General features: G+C 40.6%; 1 protein-coding gene across 5 annotated transcripts in view; it reads right to left on the bottom strand.

Moving 5' to 3' along the window:
- Positions 1–874: 874 nt before the first annotated feature.
- The window catches only part of Asxl2 (ASXL transcriptional regulator 2), a 72,429-nt gene continuing 51,800 nt past the window's right edge, over positions 875–21,503 (bottom strand). For 4 of the 5 annotated variants that reach the window (XM_027424534.2, XM_027424536.2, XM_027424537.2 and 1 more), the window contains 4 exons: positions 18,433–18,529; positions 16,324–16,429; positions 13,451–14,162; positions 4,131–10,748 (listed from right to left, as the gene is read on the bottom strand). In XM_027424534.2, coding sequence (XP_027280335.1) covers positions 8,349–10,748; positions 13,451–14,162; positions 16,324–16,429; positions 18,433–18,529 — 3,315 coding nt within the window. In that variant the 3' untranslated portion in view covers positions 4,131–8,348. Of the gene's footprint in view, positions 10,749–13,450; positions 14,163–16,323; positions 16,430–18,432; positions 18,530–21,503 lie in introns of all 5 variants that reach the window. The other variant, XM_027424535.2, reaches the window with a different exon arrangement.

Genomic DNA, 21,503 nt, shown 5'->3' with positions numbered 1-21,503 from the left:
GCCAGGGATGTCACAGCACTCACATCATCATGTGCTGGGTATTAAAGCTGTCATACAGTCCCCATCCTAGTTTTTGCCACCTGTTGCATCTAAGTGACCAGCAGGAAGGAACAGAAAACTTACACCTAAAACAATCCTATTGTGACGAGCCCCCTATTCTAATTGAAGGATCTAATGATACACATGATATCTGCAGGCGCAATTCAATAGCTAGCATCCTTCTTGCTTCACTCCGAGCTCATTCAAGACCAACTCTCCCGGTTGACTTTGAGCCAAGGGTATCTGCAGCTTAGGCTTTATCTCAATTTTGACATCTGTTCTCTCCACAATAGTGACACCTGCAGCCCCATTCTCCCATAGTGCAAAGCTACCTGTGGTCTTCTGAAAGATCCTTTCCCTTCTGTCTCAACCCTGAGGTAAATTTTCCTGGGAGAAGAGAGTGAGCTTGGTGCTAGGATTGAGAATCAAGCTGTAAAGGTCCATTATTAACATTTCTGGCTGTGAGCCCATACAATCTTTGGGGGGGGGGTTCCCATCAGTGGACATCTGAGGACTCAGGGTCAAGGTTGGACTAAGTATTATGATGGATCCATTGACAGCATGCTGTAAATCAGTCTAGAAAAACATGTATAATCTTGAGAGATGAAAATCCCAAACTCATAACAGTGGTGGTAAAATAAGCCAATCTAAATATTTTTTTCCTGTTGTATTTTAAAGATAGGCTAGGGCTTAAACTGAGTTCCTGAACTCCTTTTGAATGTGTCCTAAAGAAACATTACAGTTAAGTGATAAGCCAAGGAAGAGACCAGCAGCAAGTAAGCCATGAACCATGTGTTCCATTCCTTTAGGAAAGAAAAGGCACAACAATTAAGAGTAAAACTCTATGCCTTTATTCAACAAGTCATTAAGACAGAACCATATCATACATTCAAGAACAGCTTCTGTAGTACCAATAAAAGAGTAGAAAGTGAAAGGAACGGACAATAGTGTGGAGTTGAAAGGCATAGTGTGTATCAAAGCACTGAGGCCTACATGCACAAAGATTTCAGTCAACAAGTAATGCTAAGCCCATCTCTTCTGTTCTGACTCTCCTGCTGCTGGTGAAAAGTGTGCTGTAGAAATTCACCCAGTTAGGAGTTCTGAGAACACATTAAAGTACTTACGGCTATAGGATGCTTTCTAACTTGTAGAGATTCATTTGTTGTGTACTCTAGCTCTTTCATGTGTTCAAGAATTGTCATGCATTTTTCCAAGAACAGTTTGATTAAGCATCATATTCCCAGCCCAGGACATTTCCTCTTGAGAAAGGGTATCAAGTAGCCCAGTCTGGTCCTGAACTTGTCATAGTTGATGATCTTGGACTCATCTTGCAGCCTTCACCTGCCAACTGCTGGGAACTTCAGGCATGGGACCACACCCTCCTCCCCTCCCCTGACCACTGGTGATGGATCAGAACTCTGGCAGAACTCCATTTTAGATGTTAAAGTGATGACATACAGGGCTTAGCAGGGTCACTACTGAAGTCTTCAAATGTTAATACTCCCTGAAAACCTGACTGGAAAAGAATTGCTAACTTGAAGGGGAAACTCCAATTTCAGTCCTAAACTATAGGTCTTCTGAAAAAATGAAACTTTGGTTTTTAAAGTAATTTTATATCGTACACATTCCATGTGAAGGATCTAGGCTATGTGTGAAATAAATCCTAACATCTTCAGAAGAATCTTGATTAAACTTAATAAAACTGAGTGTTGGCTTCAGTTGGACTAATACAGGGTTCATGAAGTTCAGATACAGACACATAGCCCAAAGCCCTGACTTGTGGCAAAAGCTGCCATTATTCACAGAAAACTATTATTTTAGTCCATGTCCCAAATCAACTTCCATGCAACACTCATGGTGACTCATGTTAATGAACCTGTGATCTTTTAAAAGGACTTAAGGCACTCAACTGAAATTTTACCGGAGTCCATTAAAAAACCCCATCTTGGGTTTATCCTTCTTCTCCCCAAGAGATCCTTTAAGTTTTGCAATGAAGATGAAAATCAAGCTTTTGATTTTTATTTCTACCCCTCAGATTCTTTGAGTGTCGAGAACAAGGGAAACGAGACTGAGCTGGGGAGAAGCCACTATCTAGTCACAGTCAGCCTCCACAACTGACCATCTGGCCTTTTCAGGGTTCCTTTTTCTTGTTCTAAAAGCCTTCTGGGAACTCCCCAGGGGAGTCTTAGGGGGAAGGGTGAAACTACTGTATAGGGAAATACTCACTCACTCCTTCTGTGAGATGTCCCAAGGGCAGCAAGTGTCCTGGACAGAGCTTGGTGAAATACACTGAGCCTCCCTTTGAAGCGTGGATACAGATTATTTTTGGCATACAGAAATCAGGTTGTGAACCCAAACATCTTGTTAAAGAAAAGAGGTAAGGAAAATTCAAGAGCAAGTTCTGACCATGACTTTTTACCTCCCAGAAAGTCCTAGAGAATTAGGACTGGGACCTAAGGAAAAGAGATTGAAGTGCATTTTTATCCTGCAGCTTAAGGGCAATTCTACAATATTGAGATTGCTTATTAAAGTGATCCTATCCATCCATCATGGAGAAAAAAACAAGGACACAAGAATTCAAATGAAGGGACTCGGTTTCTTCTCAGCAGGAATATGAAACTCAACATTTAAAACTTCCCTAAAGCTGTGTGTGCCCCAGCTGTTTATTTAACCTGCCTCTCTATACTCCAAGGATCCCAAAAGGTACATCTTATTAATGTGGCCCCTTACGGGGCCCAGTGGCAGTGCCTTTTTTTCATGTCACTACTGCTTTGTTCAGTGATCAAAGTTTCTAATTTACAATTCACTTATACTTCTTTTGGGAAACACAGCATTGATTAATTGAATACTAAAATCTACAGCCAGTGCTGCAGGGTTGCAATTTTAGGAAGAACTGTTTAGGTGAATTTTTTCTTATCCTTGTATATTGAGCACTTTGGCCACACTGAGCACATAAGCACCCAATAAATACTTAAGTAACAGGATTTGTATATAAAAGCTGAGAAGTGTCCAATGTGACTGAAAAGCAATTGAGATAAAGTAATGTAAAATGCAATGAACATAGGTTTTCAAGACTCTGGAAGTAAATGGAGTCCCATATCACATGACTATGGGACTGAGCTCAATATGCACCACTATAAAAATGGGAATTATTTTAATGGCCACAATACATGTAAATATCTCACCTTCATTGCTTTTATGACACAGATACATGTTCCCTGAGTTAACAAAATTTCCTTTGTTTGTGCACACAAGTGTATTCAAGCATACTTGCCTGCATGGACACATGTAGAGTTCGATTCTCCACCTTATTTTTGAGACAGGGTTTTTCTCACTGAACCTGGTGCTTAATTGGCCAGGAAATCTCCAGATGAGCCTTGCTCTACTCCCTAGAGCTTGTATCACAGGGAAACACCAAAACAGTAATCCAGGTGTGATACCAAAGATAATTAAATTCAAATATTCTGCCACTACTCACTTCCCTAAATGCTCTTCTTGATACAAGCCATCCTCACAATTACATGAAAACAGAACCTAATCAAGCACAGATGTTCCTCTGACACAGAATGAAGCTTTTGACCTGCCTACATCAGTCAAGCAGGCCATGAATTTGGCTATGAAACTCACCTTGGAGAATGACTGAGCAACAGAAAACAAGCCTTTTTTATCTTTAAGAGGCCAGTTCTTCAACAGCCCCAGGGCTTGGTATGTAGTGGGAGCAATATCTAACAAAGCATCAATTGCTATACAAAAAAAGCCTGTTTCCCCCAACATCTCTTTAGCTCCCTTGGTGTTAGAAGAAACCACAGGTACTCTACAAGAGACTACTGCTTTTCTCACCCTTCCAGGGATAGTACGTGGTTAGGAGAAAGAACAGATGAGGGTGAAAACACAAGATAGATAAGCCATGAAGTTTTAATATTTTTACTTAAGTTCTGAGATACACTATCCTGACTTACTGTCAAGTTCCTCAGTTCCTCTTTCCCAGTCTGTGGTGACCTTACCATAACTGTTTAAGGCAACTATTTGAGGGCCCTTCCCCATGTCACATCCAGATGTCAGATCTCAAGATTCACCAAAAAACTACAAGGTTTTAAATTTCACTTTTAATTATCTTTTACTTAATAATAAAATGAAAAATAATATATGAATACATACAATCTATATACATATATTTATTGCAAATACTTAAAATTCTTATTAAAATGATTTTTCCTTATTTGTGAAAAAATATGACTTATTAAATGGCGTCGACACCAACTTCTCTGTACATACCCTCAATTCCAATGTTAACAATTCCTTTAAAAAGGCAAATGACACAAAAATTTGGAATTTACCAAACCAGTCTGTACAAACCTTATCATCAGAGAGGGAAAAATAGCTTGTGGTAAATAAGTCTATTTTCTTTTAAAATAAAAAATAAAGCCCCCAAATCATTCCCCTTATTGCATTTTTCTTTTCTTTTTTTTGGGGGGGGGAAATAATCTGAGTGTTTTTAGAGTAACTCCTTTGAAATAATTTGTGCCTTAACAGTGAGATCCTACATTAAACATACCACATATGAGAAATTCCGTCTTCCACTGTCACTTTTTACATAGATATTAAAATATATATTACTTAAAATATATTACTGGAAAGTTATTTTAAAATTGATCTTTAATAGTTGTATCAAATGTAAAGCATTAAAAAAAATAAAGTAACCAAGACTCTATGAAGCTATTGCTTCAACTTTAGGAAATGTTTACCTACTGTTTTGTTCAATAGGTATGTAGGTATTGAAACACATAGGAAAAGGTCCCTGCCTGTCATCATGTTTTTGCAAAGTCTCTTTGGACTGTTCTATAAATTGAGCTACAAACTACCCATGGCCAAGCTTTCCACTTAGCACATACTGTTGTGATGCAATGGGAAGCTTCCTTCTTGTTATGATGTGAAGTCAGAGAGAAAACAACTGACACTGCTCATTAGCAATGAGCTCTAAAACAAATAGCAGTATAATGACCAGAGGAAGTCTCTCATTCTAATGAACCATTTAACCAAAGAGCTCATTAAGATTTTCTAAAGTGGAGGAAGGCAGTATGGAGCAATTAGAATGGTAACTGATGGGCCTGTTCCGTGCAGGACATCGCACCTTCACCTGGAAGACAGTGAGGTCGTCCTTTGGCTGTTAATCTACATTTGAGACAGGCTCTCAAATATCCACATCTTTATACCCAGGGAAGTGCAGCCTTGCCACGCCCAAGAAAAGCTCCTCATTTGCCAGCTCTTACTCTTAAGAAATGCTACATAGAACCCTGTGTCTTGGGCACAGGGATTAAGGAACTGAAGCAGGGCAAACAACTCCGGGTTATTTGTGCCCCCTCCCTAACTAATAGGATAAAGAATTCTGATTTAAAAAAATCCTTTATAATTCAGGGAGTGTTCTATTTAGGCAACTCAGAACACTTGAGAATTACCCTGAGATGACATATCACAAATATTCTCCCAGAGAACTTCTTGCAGAAGTGACTTCAGTGAAGGCTGGAGGGGACACACTGGCATGTGGATCAGGAATGATATTTAAAGCTCACTGGAAATTGCCACCTAGAGCCCAAAGAATAAACTTAACACTTACTGAACCATTTCAGAGTTAATTTAAAGGTAAAATAGCTAAAAAGTGTGTTAACAGGTACTAGAGTACCAAATTCAACTTAAAGGGCCACAGAAATTTTTTTCTGTTCATTTATAAGATGAACGTTCCTCTTCTATCTGAAACCATGTTTTAAAACAAACCATTTAAATAGATTCATACTTAATTTGTTTCTTGTCAAGCCTGAGGCAGTGTGCCTAGCTGGCAAGTTCTGCTTTTGGAATAGAAGAATGCAAATTAGCTGGTTTCCTTTTTAAATGGACCAGACAGTCCCTAATATCCAACCATTCTCACATTAACAAAACCATGGAGAAAACCTTTCTAGTAAGCAAGGTAGAAAGTAGAAAAATTACTTTCCCCAATACAAACTAGTCACTGACAGTCAGCAACAGGTCCATTCTGCATCACTCACCCTCTTCCAGCAGGCTAGACAAGGAGACTACTCAGATGTGGGTCTTCTAAGGTCCCATGGGGACTACCCAAGGTCCTGAAGGTTTGGGAGCAGAACCCTGGCTTCTATTTCCTACTGGTCCTTCACTTCAGAACATACACAGTCCTTAACCCTAAATCCTTGCAGCCTTTCTTTCTCTTAGCTGTAAATTTACTGGAATAAAGGTAAGATGGAAAGACATCTTACTGTCTTGACTGGTTCTGGAACACAGAATTTGAGCCTGTTATTGTTTAGGGCCACAAGAGCAGGAAAGAAAAATGAAACATGAGTTTCAGAGTTTGGAGCAAGGACTGAGGAAGCACATGTGTGTGATGCAAGAAGCTGGATGCCCAGGGATGAGCACAAGGCAGACAAAACAAAGTATTGTCTCCTTACCTGTGATGTAATTAACAGGGTTGAACTGTCCTGAGTTTTATGAGTAGCTTTTGAAACTAAACTGTACTGGGCTGCAATATTACATCACACACTTCAGATTAGGAGACTTGAAATCAAACAAAACACACTTGAGTATTTGATACTAAATTCTGGTGAACTGTTTTCCTTAACTGTCTTTAACTGTGACTTAAGTAGTATTTGCTTAAAGTTTGTCTCTAGTTCTTTGTATTGTTTTAAAGACAGTGTCTCACTGTGTGCCCTGGAACTTGCTATGTAGACCAGACTAGCCTTGAACTCTCTGAGATCTGCCTGACTCTGCCTCCCAAGTACTGCAATTAAAAGTGTGAGTCACCATGTCCATCAACTACAGAAGGTTTTTTTTTTTGTTTTGTTTTTAAACAGACTTTTTTAAAATTTATCTAGGTTTTTGGAGACACTGTTTCTTTATATACCCTGGCTGTCCTGAAACTCATCACAAAGACCAAGCTGGCCTTGGAACTTAGAGATCAGCCTGCATCTGCCTCCAGAGTATTGGGAGAAGAATTTTAAGAATAATAATCAAAAGGAAAGAAAAACTGTAAAATTTCACAGCCAGCTATTCGATTAGTCACTCATAATGCCCTTTCACATCAGGCATCTTGGCTCTCCAGACAGCAGAAATTCTAGAGTAGCAGACTCACTTCTAAAACAGCAAACTGTCTTCTTTCTCCGTGTGTGGATGTAAACATGTAGGATGGCATAAGATCACTGCATCCATCTCTCATGCCTGGATGTCAAAGCAGAAAAGAGGTCCCACTAAAGAGCATTTCTACCTGAAATGGTTTGAGAGAGAATAGGAAAAGAAAATACTTTGTGTCCAGTGTTAAAATCACTCTTCCAAATTCCTCAAGCTAAGTTTCAGTTAAACTTCTTCAGTTTCATTCCCCTTTGCCAACAAGACAAACTTCTCTCTTCCTCTCTCCCTCTCCCTCTCCCTCTCACACACACACACACACACACACACACACACACACACACACACACACACACACACACACACACCACTGTGTTTGTGCATTTTATTTTACACTTGTAGTTCAGACATGTTTGTGGGAGCCCATGAATGATGCAGTGTCAGGATGTATTATTGCTGGAACTAGAATGCACAGACTAGAATGACTACAGGAGTCCTTTAGAGGCAGACCCTTCTTAAATAGCATCCACTGTCAAGGCAACAGCAGAGCTCGGCTTGACAACAGTACTGATTCATGGAAGCCAAAAGCTAAGTCAGGACTGTCAGGATCAAAAACACCGTCTGGGATGTGAATATCTTTTTAAAAATTCCTCTTAGAATGGTTCCGCCTAAAGCAAAGGAATGAGTAAACCCCAAATCTAAATCCCACAAAGGCATGCTATCTGTGAAGGACCTGCAGCCAGCCTGTGAGGACATAATCAGCATGATGGTCACTCACTTCCTGACCACTTTTTCCCTTTCCTGAGCCTGGGAAAGGTCAGAGGCAGACAGCTTCCTTTCATCATGCATACCACACAACTATTTCAGAGCCAAAAGAAATGGAACATAAATCTGAATGTAAAGTTAACACATCATTACCTAAATACTTGGAAAACAATGTTAAAACAAAATGTGACATATTTACATGATTTTTAAGTGCAAACTTGTCACCAATTCATAGTCCTACTTGACTCAGACTTACTATACAAGGTGCGCTTCCTGTAAATATGAAGACCTGCATTCTGCATTCCTGATTAACGTCTCTTGAGACAACTGAAACTTTATTTCTGTGATTTCAAAAGGGTGCAAGAACACATCTGGTTACACCTACCCTTCCCTCCTTTACATACGTTGTAGTCTTATTACCGAACGACGAGGCAGGAGACACACAGTTTGGAGGGGCCAATGCAATCATCGTGACAGAAAGCTCCACATCCTTTGCACATGATCATGGCTTTCAACCGGCAGTAACATTTTGAGGGCGCGTCCTCGATGCTGTTCTCATCAGGAAAGGCCTGAACAGGAATTGTCTGGCCATGGCTGCTGGGATTCATAGCTTGGCTAGCAGGGATGGTAGTGACAGTCACTGAAAATGACATTACATCCCCTACATTGCTAGATACCTGGCTACCTGGTACAGCAGAGCTATGGTCCATGTCTGATGAGGTGGAGACATTGATCATGCCTCTATAACTTGGCCCTATCTGTGTGGGGCTTCCATACAATTTGGGGGTTTGCAGTGGTGGAAGGAGCAGAGGCTGATGCGTGGGACTGTCTGCAGGGAGAGAAAGAGCAGTAGAATTGAAAAGCTCGGGGCTGCTACATACTGTCTTAGCTCTCACAGCATGAGCCATTTGTTTATGTGCTGCCTGAATAAAATCTCTGGCTAGGGTCTTTTCATCAAATGTTTGGCCTCTAGAGAATATGTAATTCTCCTTGCCTAAAGTGATTTGCTCACTCGTTGGTGCCTCAGCTTTACCATTCTTGCTAGCTAAACAATCACCGGAGGACACAGTTTCCCCACTGTGGGGATGCTTGCCAGAGCTTTGAGCATCCCAGGGCTCCTCCTTCACTGACACAGGCTTCTGCTCATCACTCACATTCTCTTCATCAGTTTCATCTTCTTTGCTGCTGCTGCTGTCTCCAGTTGTGTTTTTACAATCTGCATATCCCATTTTCACATCTTCAGTGGGGCTACTTAGACAAAATCGTTCCTCAAGATTTACAGAATGGGTCCTCCTAACGCTCTCTGAACCCCTGCCATAGGTAGAAATATTAAGTAAATAGTGACCCGCCATTGCAGGCTTGGATGTCCTTCTGCCAGGACAGCCCAACATGAATTTCTGGCTTGTGGCTACTTCTTCCAACTGGAAACCTGAGTGAGCAAAGTCAAACTGAGAGGGTGGCACAAATGAAAGCCTCTGAGACCCCTGGATAAAGGTCTGAAAAAGCTGATCTTGAGCTGTTTTACTTAGTCCTTCTGGGTATTGGTGAGTGTCAATGCAAGAGTCCCTCAGGTCCTTAGCTTCGAAGACTGGCCTTGGGACCTGGGAAAGCTGCTTACTCTGAAAGGGTTTCCACAACTGCTGGATGGCCAAATAGGCCTGCCTGCCATTAACTTCCTCTCTGGTGTTACTTTCCATTACATTGGTACCAGGGAATGCTCCTATCCCCTTCTCCTCTTTTGTAGTCAGTGGGACTGTTTTCATTTCAACTTTGGTGAGAGGTTTAGGCAGAATTTGCTCCATGGGAACATCTTTGCCCTGGAGCAGCTGAGTAACTAAAGGGTTATTAGCAGGGATACTAGAACTTGGTCTTGAAATGGGTCCATTTATATATGCAGAAGTTCCTGGGGTTTTAAGGCTAGAAGCTGCTGGCAAAGTGCTTGAGGATGAAGCTGATCCAGTAGATAGTGCAGTTCCACTGACCTGGGGCACAGAGAGTTTTTCTAAACTGGCCGTTGTCAATAAGGATGTTACAGGGTGGGGAGTCATATCCAGTCGAGCAGAAGCAGCTACCTTTGCTGAGGCTGAAGGCTTTGGTGCATTCTTATTAGAGCCTGCTTTGGGCTCAACTGTGCCATCAACTATAAAACAAACAGGTGAAGCTCTTGAGATCAGAGCAGGTCCTTCTGGACAAGAAGCTTTCTCCTGTCTGCAACTACTTGGGTCTTGAGAGTGGCAAGGAGAGGGTACTGTGGATGTTGCCTTAGGGGAGTTCAGTTTTTCACTGTTTGATTTCTCTAGGTGGGCTGGTAATGGGGTGTTTGTGCATGTTCCACTGATGGCAAGTGCTGTAGGCACGGAGGAGTTTTGCTGTAGTTGTGCTCCAAAGACACCAGGAGGCTGTGCTTGGCTTGGTGTATTGGTCTCAAGTTGGGGGCCACAGGGTAAAAGCTCTCTCGTACCTCCCCTGCTTCCAGTTCCTGCCAGTTCCAGTGTGGGACCCTTTCCAGTTGTACTGGCTCTGTCTGAGCATGGACTCCCTCCTCTAGCAGTTTTTCTCTCTCCACCCTCTTGTGGACTGTGTCCACCCCCAGGGCCAGGTCCTGGGATGGTCCCTCCAACTGAGGCGGCTGCAGCAGCTGCAGCGGCTGCTGCGGCTGCTGCCCTTTGTGCTTTGACCAACTGGGCTTTTGCTTTGATGTCTGCCAGAGTTCTGGCTCCTGTTCTGTAAGGACTAGTGATGGAGATTGGAAAACGAGCCCTGGGAGAGACCTGCGATGTAGAAAACAGCATCGGGGAGATTCTGGAGACTGGGATCTGAAAAAAGGAGGGGAGGGGAGCAGAGATCAATTTCAGATCTAACTAGAGCAGATGGGCACAATGCACCCATGAAATACATGGTTGCTCTATGACTAAGAATACACATGTGTTGAGGGTTCAACCCTACTCTGTCTACCCACATAAGGGATCACATACATAATGTCTGCCAGGAATTTTCACCCTTTGGTAAATACTGCCCTTATTTGTGTAAACTTTTTAAAATGCATGTATTTTTGGGTCTAATCACCCAATTTATGAATCAGAGTGGCTAGAAAAATGAGTATTGTAGTAAAGAAAAAAAATTTGTAATAAACTACTGACTGTTAAACCATTGATATTTATTTATTTATTTATTTATTTATTTATTTATTTATTTATTTATTTTAGACAGTCTCACTATGTACTTTTAGCTATCCTGGAACACACAGAGATCCATCCACCTGCCTCTGCTATTAAACATAAAACCATGTGTCATTATGCTCAACTGAAGCCACTGATTTTCTACATCATAAAACAATCTGATCCCTGTCCTAAATAAAACTTTAGAAGTTAAGGAAATTACTACAGTGTATTCAGATATGGACCTTTTCAGTATCTGGCTCAGTCTAAAGAAGGAAAAATTGTTAACTTTCTAGAGCATTTAATTTCAAAAAATTAAGTGATTAAACTCCAAGAAAATTATGCCATGTTTCTATAAATTCTTCAATTATAAATTGTGAAGTCACTATTTTTTGTTACTCAGAAAGTCATAATTATTAAAAATCAATTCTCTTTAGAAATCAAAGTGATATTTTGTAACAGTTATCACAAAATTCATGCACTTAAAAAGTTAAGTTTGTTTAGATGGACAGTGGTGTACACACCTTTAATCCCAGCACTTGAGAGGTAGAGGCAGGAGGATCTCTGAGTTCAAGGCCACAAAGAGAAACCCTGTCTCAAACCCCCGCCCCCCCAAAATATATTATATATATAACAAAACAAACAGAAGTATGCTTAATACTTGGTTGTCAAAGCTTAGACAGCATTTTTACTCAGCACATGGTAGCTTAGAAGAGGCATGGAGGAAAAAGAAGCAATTATTGACTCTTGTTAATATAGAGAAGCGACTATGGGAGAAAAATAGATAAGACATTAAAATAAAAAGCAAGAAATTTATTTGGGGGAAAAATGACCTTAGTTAGGTAATTTAAGCATAAGGCCATACAGTACTAGGTGTGTATACACACACACACACACACACACACTCTCTCTCTCTCTCTCACTTTCTTTTTGGGGGTATATGCATGTATGGAGTGTATGTTATTGTAGACCAAGGATGTCCTCAAACTTGTGATCCTCCCAAGTACGGGAATTACAGATAATGTGTCATTACACCAGGCTCATAACACTGAGAGTGTCACCTTACCTAACATAATATACGATAACTTAAAAGCCATCAGTATTAACATATTGAAATTAAGCAAAGCAGTTAAAAAAGTTTTCTTACTTTTAAATTTCAATTCTTTTTGTGTTCATGAAGCATTAATGAGATGTTATATTTTGCTTTTAAGAATATAAACCATTCTATGGTGGAAGGGATAACAAAACTAAGTGGACACATAGCAAAGTCATTAGATTCTTGTATTTTATTTATTTATTTTTTTTAAGAGACAGGGTTTCTCTGTGTGGCCTCAGCTGTGCTGTAATTCCCTGTAGACCAGGTTGGCCTTGAACTCAGAGATTTGCCCGCCTCTATTTCTTGAGTGCTGGAATTAAAGAAAATGCCCCACCACCCCCCAGCTTGATGTTTTACTTTAAATATAACATGAAACAAACAAAATACATCAAGTTGTAACATTTATACTAAAATTCAGATTTATTTATAGTTTTTTTGTTGTTGTTGTTATGAGACAAGGCCTCGGTGAGCTAGCAAATTCATTATCTTTCCAGTGCTGATATTATATGCATGTAGAAACAAACACCTAAAACATTATATTCTGTTATAAATTATATTACACTCTGTCTATAAAAAGCTAGACAGGGTACAAAGTAAAAGAATTAAACGACTTCTGACAAAATCCTCTCAAGGAGAAACTATTAATCTGATCAGAGTGGATTCAAGTGTTCAGTGTAGAACCATTATGGAGTAAACCAAAATGTAATATGGTTCCTAGGTCTAGAATTCATTTCTGAGCCAGGAGGTGGAGGCCCAAACCTTTAATCCCAGTACTCGAGAGGCAGAGGCAGAGGCAGGTGGATCTCTGTGAGTTCAAGGCTAGCATGGTCTATAAAACTAGTTCTAGCACAGCCAGGACTACCTACACAGTGAGACCCTAGAAAAACATAAAACAAAAATAAAAAACAAAAAAACAATAACAACATATGAATTCCTCTGTGATTGACATTAACTAAAGAAAAGTTTTGGGTAAGTAATTCACTCTCAAGAAGCAGCAACAGAAAGCCTGAGAATTCAATGCCAGTCTGAGTTATGTATTGAGACTTTGCCTCAAAGAAGAGTGTCAGGGGATGGAGTGGCTTGCATACTCAGACTCCTTATTCAAGTATCAAGGAAGAAATTGAAGGGGGGGAAGGGTGCAGTTCTAAAGTCTGGTTATTACTATCTCTATAATACCACAGTTATATGTATATTAAATATATGCTACTGTTTCTATGTTAATAGCACAAGTTATGAAACTTAGTAGGTACAACCACTATCTTACCTTGAGAGGTGGTACTTTTCGCACTTGGACCCTGTCCCCTCTATTAAGAAAGGGCTGTTGTGAGACCTGAAATGGCTGCTGGTGCTGGTGATTCTCAGTGATACGTGGTCTTTTCTCCCAGCTGCTAGTGGTCTCTTCTTGGATAAGAGATGATTTCCTTTTGAGACTTTCTGGGATCTGATCAGTAAGAGTTGCAGGAGGCATCTTCACATCGGGGTCCAGTGAACCTGCTTCTGCATCAAGCTTTGTTACAGGTTTTTCTAACCCAGCATTTTTAGATTTGCTTGGGGATGTAGCTGACACTTCTTGGTTCTCACTTTTGTTATAATTAGAAGTTGTGGTGACATGATTTTCTTTCTCAGACTCTTGTTCAGCACAGACAACTGGCTTCTGCTCTAAGAGCCCCTCATCCTTAGGGCACTTGACAGACTTCATGGTGTTAAGCTCATTTGTGTTGCTGGCTGACTCAAGGCCGGGTTCTGGGGATTTAGAGTTTGGTCGTGCCTCATCTTGGCTTTCTTCTTTTCTGAATGGTGATGGTATTTGCACTGCTTCTTCTTTACACTCTGACTGGGGAACTACTGGGATGATTCTGACAGGAGAGGACTCTGAAGGAAATATGGATTTTGGTGGCTCAGCTGGGGTTTTCTTTACTTTGGAATCGCTAGGGGAAGCTGTCAATTTCTGTGAATCTTCAAGGCTTAACCCAGAACTAAAAAATTGAAGGAAATGTTGTTAGTTGGGAAACAGTCCACATTACTTAATACATAAGAAAAGTAGACTACATCAGCAACTAGGAAACCCCAGACACATAGAATTTTCTGTAGAACTCCTGAGCCAAAATAATTAAATTTAAATTCTGGCTCTGGTAACAATTGTAGACAAGATACTGACTGACTTAGGCTTCTGCACCTTGCTATGATGAAGTTACTCCAGGTGAAGTTCTCACTTGGCACACAGTAAAAGTTCGATAGTGGTAGCTGTTACTGCCAGTTCTGTTTCTATAGGAGCCACATTATCTAGAGAGTCTCAGGCTACCCACAAGAACTGTGATCAATTCTGTTCATTAGTGTTTGTGGAAAGCCTGACCCAAGCCTTCAGAGCGAACCTGAGAAGACAGCAGCAAAGTTATTAATGCTCTTCAGAAGCTCAAACCAGGAGTGAGTTTGTAGAGAGCCTGTTGATATCACACTCAGGCCAGATCCAAAGTTCTGAGGATGCCACTGCTGAGCTATCCAGAAGTAAAAGTCAGCTGTGACGTGCACAGCATGGCCTGGCAAAAAGTGACACCAGTTAGTCTTCTTAATGCCTGCCTGCCTTCCTTCCTTTCTTCCTCTTCTTTTTCTAAGCAACAATCAATTAAACCCTCTCACCTTAAAAGAATTAGTTAACAAAAAACCAAAAAACAGTCTATCTAGGGCCAGAAGATGTCTGTCTCAGAAGAAAAGGATGCTTCCCTGATCACCTAGGTTCAAAGCAGGGAGCTCACATGGTAGAGAGAACCAACTCCCAAAAGCTGTCTTCTGGTCTCCAAAAGCACACTGCAGCACACGCAACCCACAGAATCACTCTAACTTACAATAATACACTCACCACCAATCTAATAGCTTACTACAGGAAAATCAGCATTTCAGACTTTTTGGTTTTTTTTTCTAGCCAGGGTTATTCTCTTTGTAGCCCTGGCTGTCCTGAATCCTGTAGATCAGGTTGGTGTCAAGCTCAGAGATCTGCCTGCCTCCTGAGTCCTGGCTTTAGAGGTGTGCGCCACCATGGCTGGGCTAGCATTTGAGATTCTTATTTTCAGTAGGGTCTATCTTAAGTGACTAAGAAGGAAGGGAATCAATGAACACTACTTGGGGCCAAAAAAAAGCCCTTATTCTCAGTCTATGATCAATAGAGTCCTCTGATTGGCTTTCACTGGTATGTAAAGAGACACTAACAGAGAGGGGTTAGAATGCACAATCCTATTCAAACCAAGTGGCTCTGTTAACAATTAAATGTCTCTGGTACAATTTCATTTTGATTTGATTTTTGGTTGTTAAAAAAAAAATTATTGCTAGATGGTGGTGGTGCATACCTTTAATCCCAGCACTCGGGAGGCAGAGGCGGGCGGATATCTGTGAGTTCAAGACCAGCCTGGTCTACAAGAGCTAGTTCCAGGACAGGTTCCAAAGCCACAGAGAAACCCTGTCTCGAAATGCACCCCCCCCCCCAAAAAAAATTATTTCACACACCAGCCCTTTAAAAACAAAATCTGTGTCTTGATTTAGTTATGCACATCTCCCAGTCACAGAGGAAAGGATTTTAATTACATGCTTGGTATAATGGCCCACATTATATGATTCTTAGGATTTCCGACTGGTTTTGAGTAAGTTACATGTTAGACAGAACTCTCAAATATTATTCTAGCTCATGAAATTACCAGAAGCCAATCTGTTAAAAGGAAAGACTTTAGATTAAAAAGAGAAGAAAAACTCCCAATCCATTTTTTTTAAGTGAAAGGAACCTACTCTGCCAATGATGGAAGTTTAGGAACCAGGATTATGAGTGATAAAATTCTGTCAGTGTTCTGAATGAAAAAGAATTAATGTGGCCAGGAAGTATTGATGCATGTCTCTAATCCCAGCACTCAGGAGGGACAGGCAGGTGGATCTATGTGAGTTCAAGGCCATACTGGTCTACAGAGCAAGTTCAAGGACAGCCTCCAAAGCCAGAGAAACCCTGTCTCAAAAAGTGCCCCCCCACACACAAAAATAATGTGATAAAAATTACAGGAAACTAGACACTAGACTATCTAGTAAGGTCAAAACCTGGAGGCATCACATGACATGTGGAGGATTAATATCTGGACTAGAGAGTCTGCCTTCTCTTACCTCTCACCATAGTAGCTTTCAAAGAATTGTTCCTTCCATGGCTCTACTTTCTTCTCCTTCTCAATCTCTTGCCGAATTCTCACCTGCATTTCAGGGGTAAATTCACCTACGAGGCATCAACACAATGACACAAACAGAAAGCCATTATTCATGAATACTATCATGTCAACACAACAAGCCTCCCAAAGAACCTAGCCAGACTGGAGACAGAAACGCCACTAGGTGGAGTCCAGGCAGTCACATACTACCCTTTAGTTTTCAATATGCAGCTAAGGTACACAACACTTGTTCTCCAGGTGTGTGCAAAAGTATCTTCTTCCAATTACAAACATCATATACCATACAATTTTCTTTTTACCTCTAACCTCAAATTTTTAGTTTATTTCCTAATGGAATGAAAGTAATAAATGTATGTTGGAACATAGTCTAAGAATGGAGTCATGTGAGGAGAATTCTCAATACTTGTGAGCAAACTCCAAGAAAACAAGTCTTGTGACCTCAGTTTCTTCAAAAGCACAAGTTGTTCTTGGATTATGCTTTTGTGTCCCTCTCAGGTGTAGTAGAGTGAGTTTACTTCAGATTAGTCATTAAAATTGGCTGTATTCAGCTTGCCTGCCACATGCAGCTTGCCCATGTGACTTCTCCTCTTTTTTTTTTTTTTTTTTTGTTTGTTTGTTTTTTTGAAACAAGGTTTCTCTGTGTAGCTTTGGAGCATGTCCTGGCACTGCTCTGGAGACCAGGCTGGCCTCGAACTCACAGAGATCCGCCTGCCTCTGCTTCCGAGTGCTGGGATTAAAGGCGTGCGCCACCAACGTCCGGCCTCCCATGTGACTCCTCTTTATCCTTAGACTATAAACTGTCTGATGCTATGACTAAAACTGGCTATTGCATGAGACTTCAGACCTCCTCATTTATCAGCTCCATTCTCCAAGTCCCAATGCTAATTAGAGCAGTGGCAATCATGCTTTCAGTAAATAATGCCACTGAATATCTTGCCATTCCAAAGTTGGGTTTCTTCAGAGAAAACTGTGCTTGAGGCCTTTTCTCCCCACCCCACCTCCACCAGAGTTTCTGTGTAGCCCTGGAACTTGCTCTGTAGACCAGGCTGGCTTCAAACTCAGAGATCTGCCTGTTTCTGATAATCCTCCTAGGCATAATCGATCTGAAACTGTAAGATGCCAATTAAATGCTTTTTTTTTTTTTTTTGTAAGACGTCTTGGTCATGATGTTTTGTCAGGGCAATAGAAAAGTAACTAAGACAATAACTAAATAAATGATTCCAGAGCCAGACAGCAGTGGCACACACCTTAAATCCCAGTACTCTGGAAGCAGCAGCAGGTGATCTCTTTGAGTTCCAGGTCAGCCTGGTCTACAGAGCGAGTTCCATCACTTAAAAAGAGTGGATTCTATAGTATGTGTACTCAGCTTTTCCCTTCCTGTCCTTCACACTGGAGCTGACAGTACACTACAATACTGAATCAGAGAGGTTAGAAATGGTGCATTGAAACCTTAAAACAGTACTAAAGAAATGGCTCACAACTAAAAAAATGTATGTTTTTGTTTCTCAACTGGACTCAATCAAGGGGCTATAGATAGGTGTCTGTCAAAACACTTCACACAGGACAGAAAAGCTATGTTTAGGAAACTTCTTGACCTTCACTATAAAGGCTGTTCTTGGTTGTCAACTTGACTACATTTGGAATTAACTAAACCCCAAGTGGCTGGGCACAACTGTGAAGAATTTTTTTATTTTTTTCTTAACTCATTTGATGTGGGAAGACCCACCTTTAATCTGGGCCACACCTTTTGGTGGCAGCCTATATAAAGGACATGGGAGAAGGAAGCTTTCACTCTAAGTTTGTGCTTGTGCTTGTGGAAAGTCCATCCCTTCACTGGCATTATAGCCTACTTTGGGATTCTGGCATATAATGAAAAACTAATGAATTCTTGGACCTTCCATTGGTAGATAGATTAATTAGCTGGACCCCAGAAAACCATCCTAACCCCCGTTGTAGACATTCATTCTATAAGTTCTGTTCCTCTAGACAGACCTGACTGTTCCAGTACATAGGCACACAGATAGTGGGAGCCACAGGGCAGAATATTTACCTTCTGAGAGCCTTTCCTTCCAGCCTTGAGCTGCAGAAGTGAAGAACTCATTGTTAAGGGCTGAACCATTCAATTTCATCAAACCATCTGGACCAACCTAGGTCAAAGAGCAAGCCAAAGAAAATGTTCAAACAAAGGGTGTGATGACATTTATTTCATGTTACAAGAGAATGTATGCACAGTCCATCCCATAAAAACATGGCATCTCAGCACTCAGGAAGCAGAGGCAAGTAATCTCTGTGAATTCAAGGCTAGCCTGGTCTACAGAGTGAATTACAGGACAGCCTAGGCTACAGAGGAAACCCTGTCACATGAGAGAGAGAGAGAGAGAGAGAGAGAGAGAGAGAGAGAGAGAGAGAGAGAGACAGACAGACAGAGAGAGAGACACAGACAGAGACTCACCCAAACATGGCTAGCTCATTTACTATTTTCTTTAAACCATAATACGAGTTTCTCCTTAAATAAAAGAAAACCTCTCCCATATCACTTTTCCATTCTCTGCTTTCAGCTCCATTCCACAATAATAAAAAAATAATGCTCACTGAATGATACTTAAATCCATGTGTAGTTTCTTCTTAGCAGAGTTTATTATTTTCTTTACAGAATTGGGACCAAATTATATATAACACACTGTAACTTTAGTTTTCTCACAGAGTACACTGTGAAAGTCTATTCAAGTCAACTGGCATATGTTTAGCTTCTCTGAAATTGCTGCATATTCATTATTTCATATATAATTCATTCATTATATGATCTGTTCCAAATAATGGTAAACATATTTCCTAATGATAAACAAGTACTTTGTGACCAATGTCTTCCCATAATTAATAAAGCTGCAACAAACATCCTGGCAGAGATGAATGCACTAGTACTTTTACTGTTTTATTTGTTTGCAACAAGTTATTACTATACAGCACGGGCTGGTCTCGAACTCACAGAGGTCTGTCTCCTAACTGCTGGGATTAAAGAAATGTGCCACGTTGTCTAGCTGTACTTATCATTTTCTTCCTTTTTTTTTTTTTTGCGGGGTGGGGGGTGGGGGATGGGGGTGGGGGTGGGGGGATGGGTGTGCAGATTCAAGACAGGATTTCTCTGTGTAACAGTCAAGCTGTCTCAAACTCAGAGATGCTGAGTACAAGGATTGAACTCAGGTTGTCAGGCTTAATGGCCAATCATTTTACCCACTAAACCACAGGCCATGGGACAATTATTAAATGGGAAAAAAAAAATCTAAACATTTAAAGATCTGAATTTTTCTATCTTTCTTTAAAAAAAATCTAACTCTTATTTAAAATACTATTTTTAAAAAGTGCCACTCAAATCATGTTCGAAAATACTTTGTTTACAAGCCTGGCAGTCATGGCCCCTGCCTTTAATTCGAGCACTTGAGAAGCAGAGGCAGGCAGATCTCTGTGAATTCAAGGCCAGCCAGGCCTACAGAACTAGCTCTAGGACAGGCTGCAAAGCCACACAAAGAAATTTTGTCTTGAAAAAACAAAAAGAAACAAAATAACAACAACAACAAATTTTGTTTATAGCATTCTCAACATAAACATCCACATTGAACACATGGTAACTTCAGCTACAAGTTCACTTAATTAAAACTGTGTCTTCTCAGTATCTCTCTCATTACTTATACCCATAGCTCAAAGACTGGCCAACTAGCTTCCTACAGAAAAACACAAATAAATAAGCAAAAAAAAAAAACCTGTAGGATTGCCATCTGGGAGAATTTCAACTAGAAAACTTTTAGGGCTCCTTTTATTAAAGGTACACATGGCGCCGGGGATGAGGATGATAGGTGGGTGTGGGTGTGCAGGTGCACACTTTTAATTCCAGCACCTGGGAGGCAGAGGCAGGAGGATCTCTGTGAGTTGAAGGCCAGCCTGGCCTACAGAGTTAATTTCAGGACAGTCAGAGCTGTTAAATGGAGAAACCGAGGGGGGGGGGGGTTTCACATGGCAGGAGATAAGACGGAGATGGGTAGTGGTTAAGACTACTTTTTGCTCTTGCAGAGGACACAGGTTTGGCCCCCAGAACTCACATGGCAGCTTTAGCCATCATAATTATAGTTCCAGGAGATACAGGATCCTCTTCGGGCCACCTTAGGCATCACGTACACATATATTGCACATACACATGTAAAACACTCATAAAATTAAAGAGTATCTTTAAAACCACTACCACAATAAACTACATGTGGCAATCTTCTATCAGAAGACAGAAAGGGTCATCAATGCTTCTCAGAAAACAGTATCAGAATTGCACAAATAGGTTATTAGTTATGTTTCATATATTATTTCTAGCTTATGATTCCCCCAACACTTCCACTTGGAGGATGGGAACAACACAAAACATAGGACACATACAGAAAAGAGCAGCCATGATGTCAACCAGGTCCTTTAAAAAACCATGCTGGAGCCAGGAGATAGTGGCACATGCCTTTAATCCCAGCACTCAGGAGGCAGAGACAGGTGGATCTCTGAATTGCCAGGCCAGTCTGGTCTACAGAGGGAGTTCCAGGACAGGTTCTGCAGTCACCGAGAATAGCTCTCCTTTAGTCCCTATTGCTTGCTACAAGAATACCAATTATCTCAATTATCCAAAAGCACATGACCAATCACATATGCTGATTATAGCACTAAGAAACTGGTATCAAAGCAAGTCTCAGAGAAAACAGACTTTTTTCTGAGACTTGAGGAACTATGTTTGAGGCCAGCTTGATCTACAGGGCAAATTGCAGAACAGCCAGTGCTACAAAGAGAAACCCTGTCTCAACAACAAAACAAAACAAACAAACAAAGATTTCAGAACAAGAAAGACTTCATTTTGACTATGTAGTCAATTAGCTAAAATGACTTGTGCAGTTTACCTTATGAATCTCTTCCTATAAACAAGGGAAGAAAGTCTGTTACTACATACAAGGAAAACACCTTCCTTTCATAGTATTTTATGTTTGTTTGGTTTGGTTTTTCTTTTGTTGATTAGTGGTACTTTATCTGGTATGTTTCTTCATAGCTTTCCAAGGAAAATCATACAACAGTACCAATAATACCACACATTTATAGGAA

This window comes from Cricetulus griseus, chromosome 7, assembly GCF_003668045.3.
Source record: "Cricetulus griseus strain 17A/GY chromosome 7, alternate assembly CriGri-PICRH-1.0, whole genome shotgun sequence".
In the NCBI taxonomy this organism is placed as follows: Eukaryota; Metazoa; Chordata; class Mammalia; order Rodentia; family Cricetidae; genus Cricetulus; species Cricetulus griseus.
This window is presented reverse-complemented; position numbering and strand designations above follow the sequence as displayed.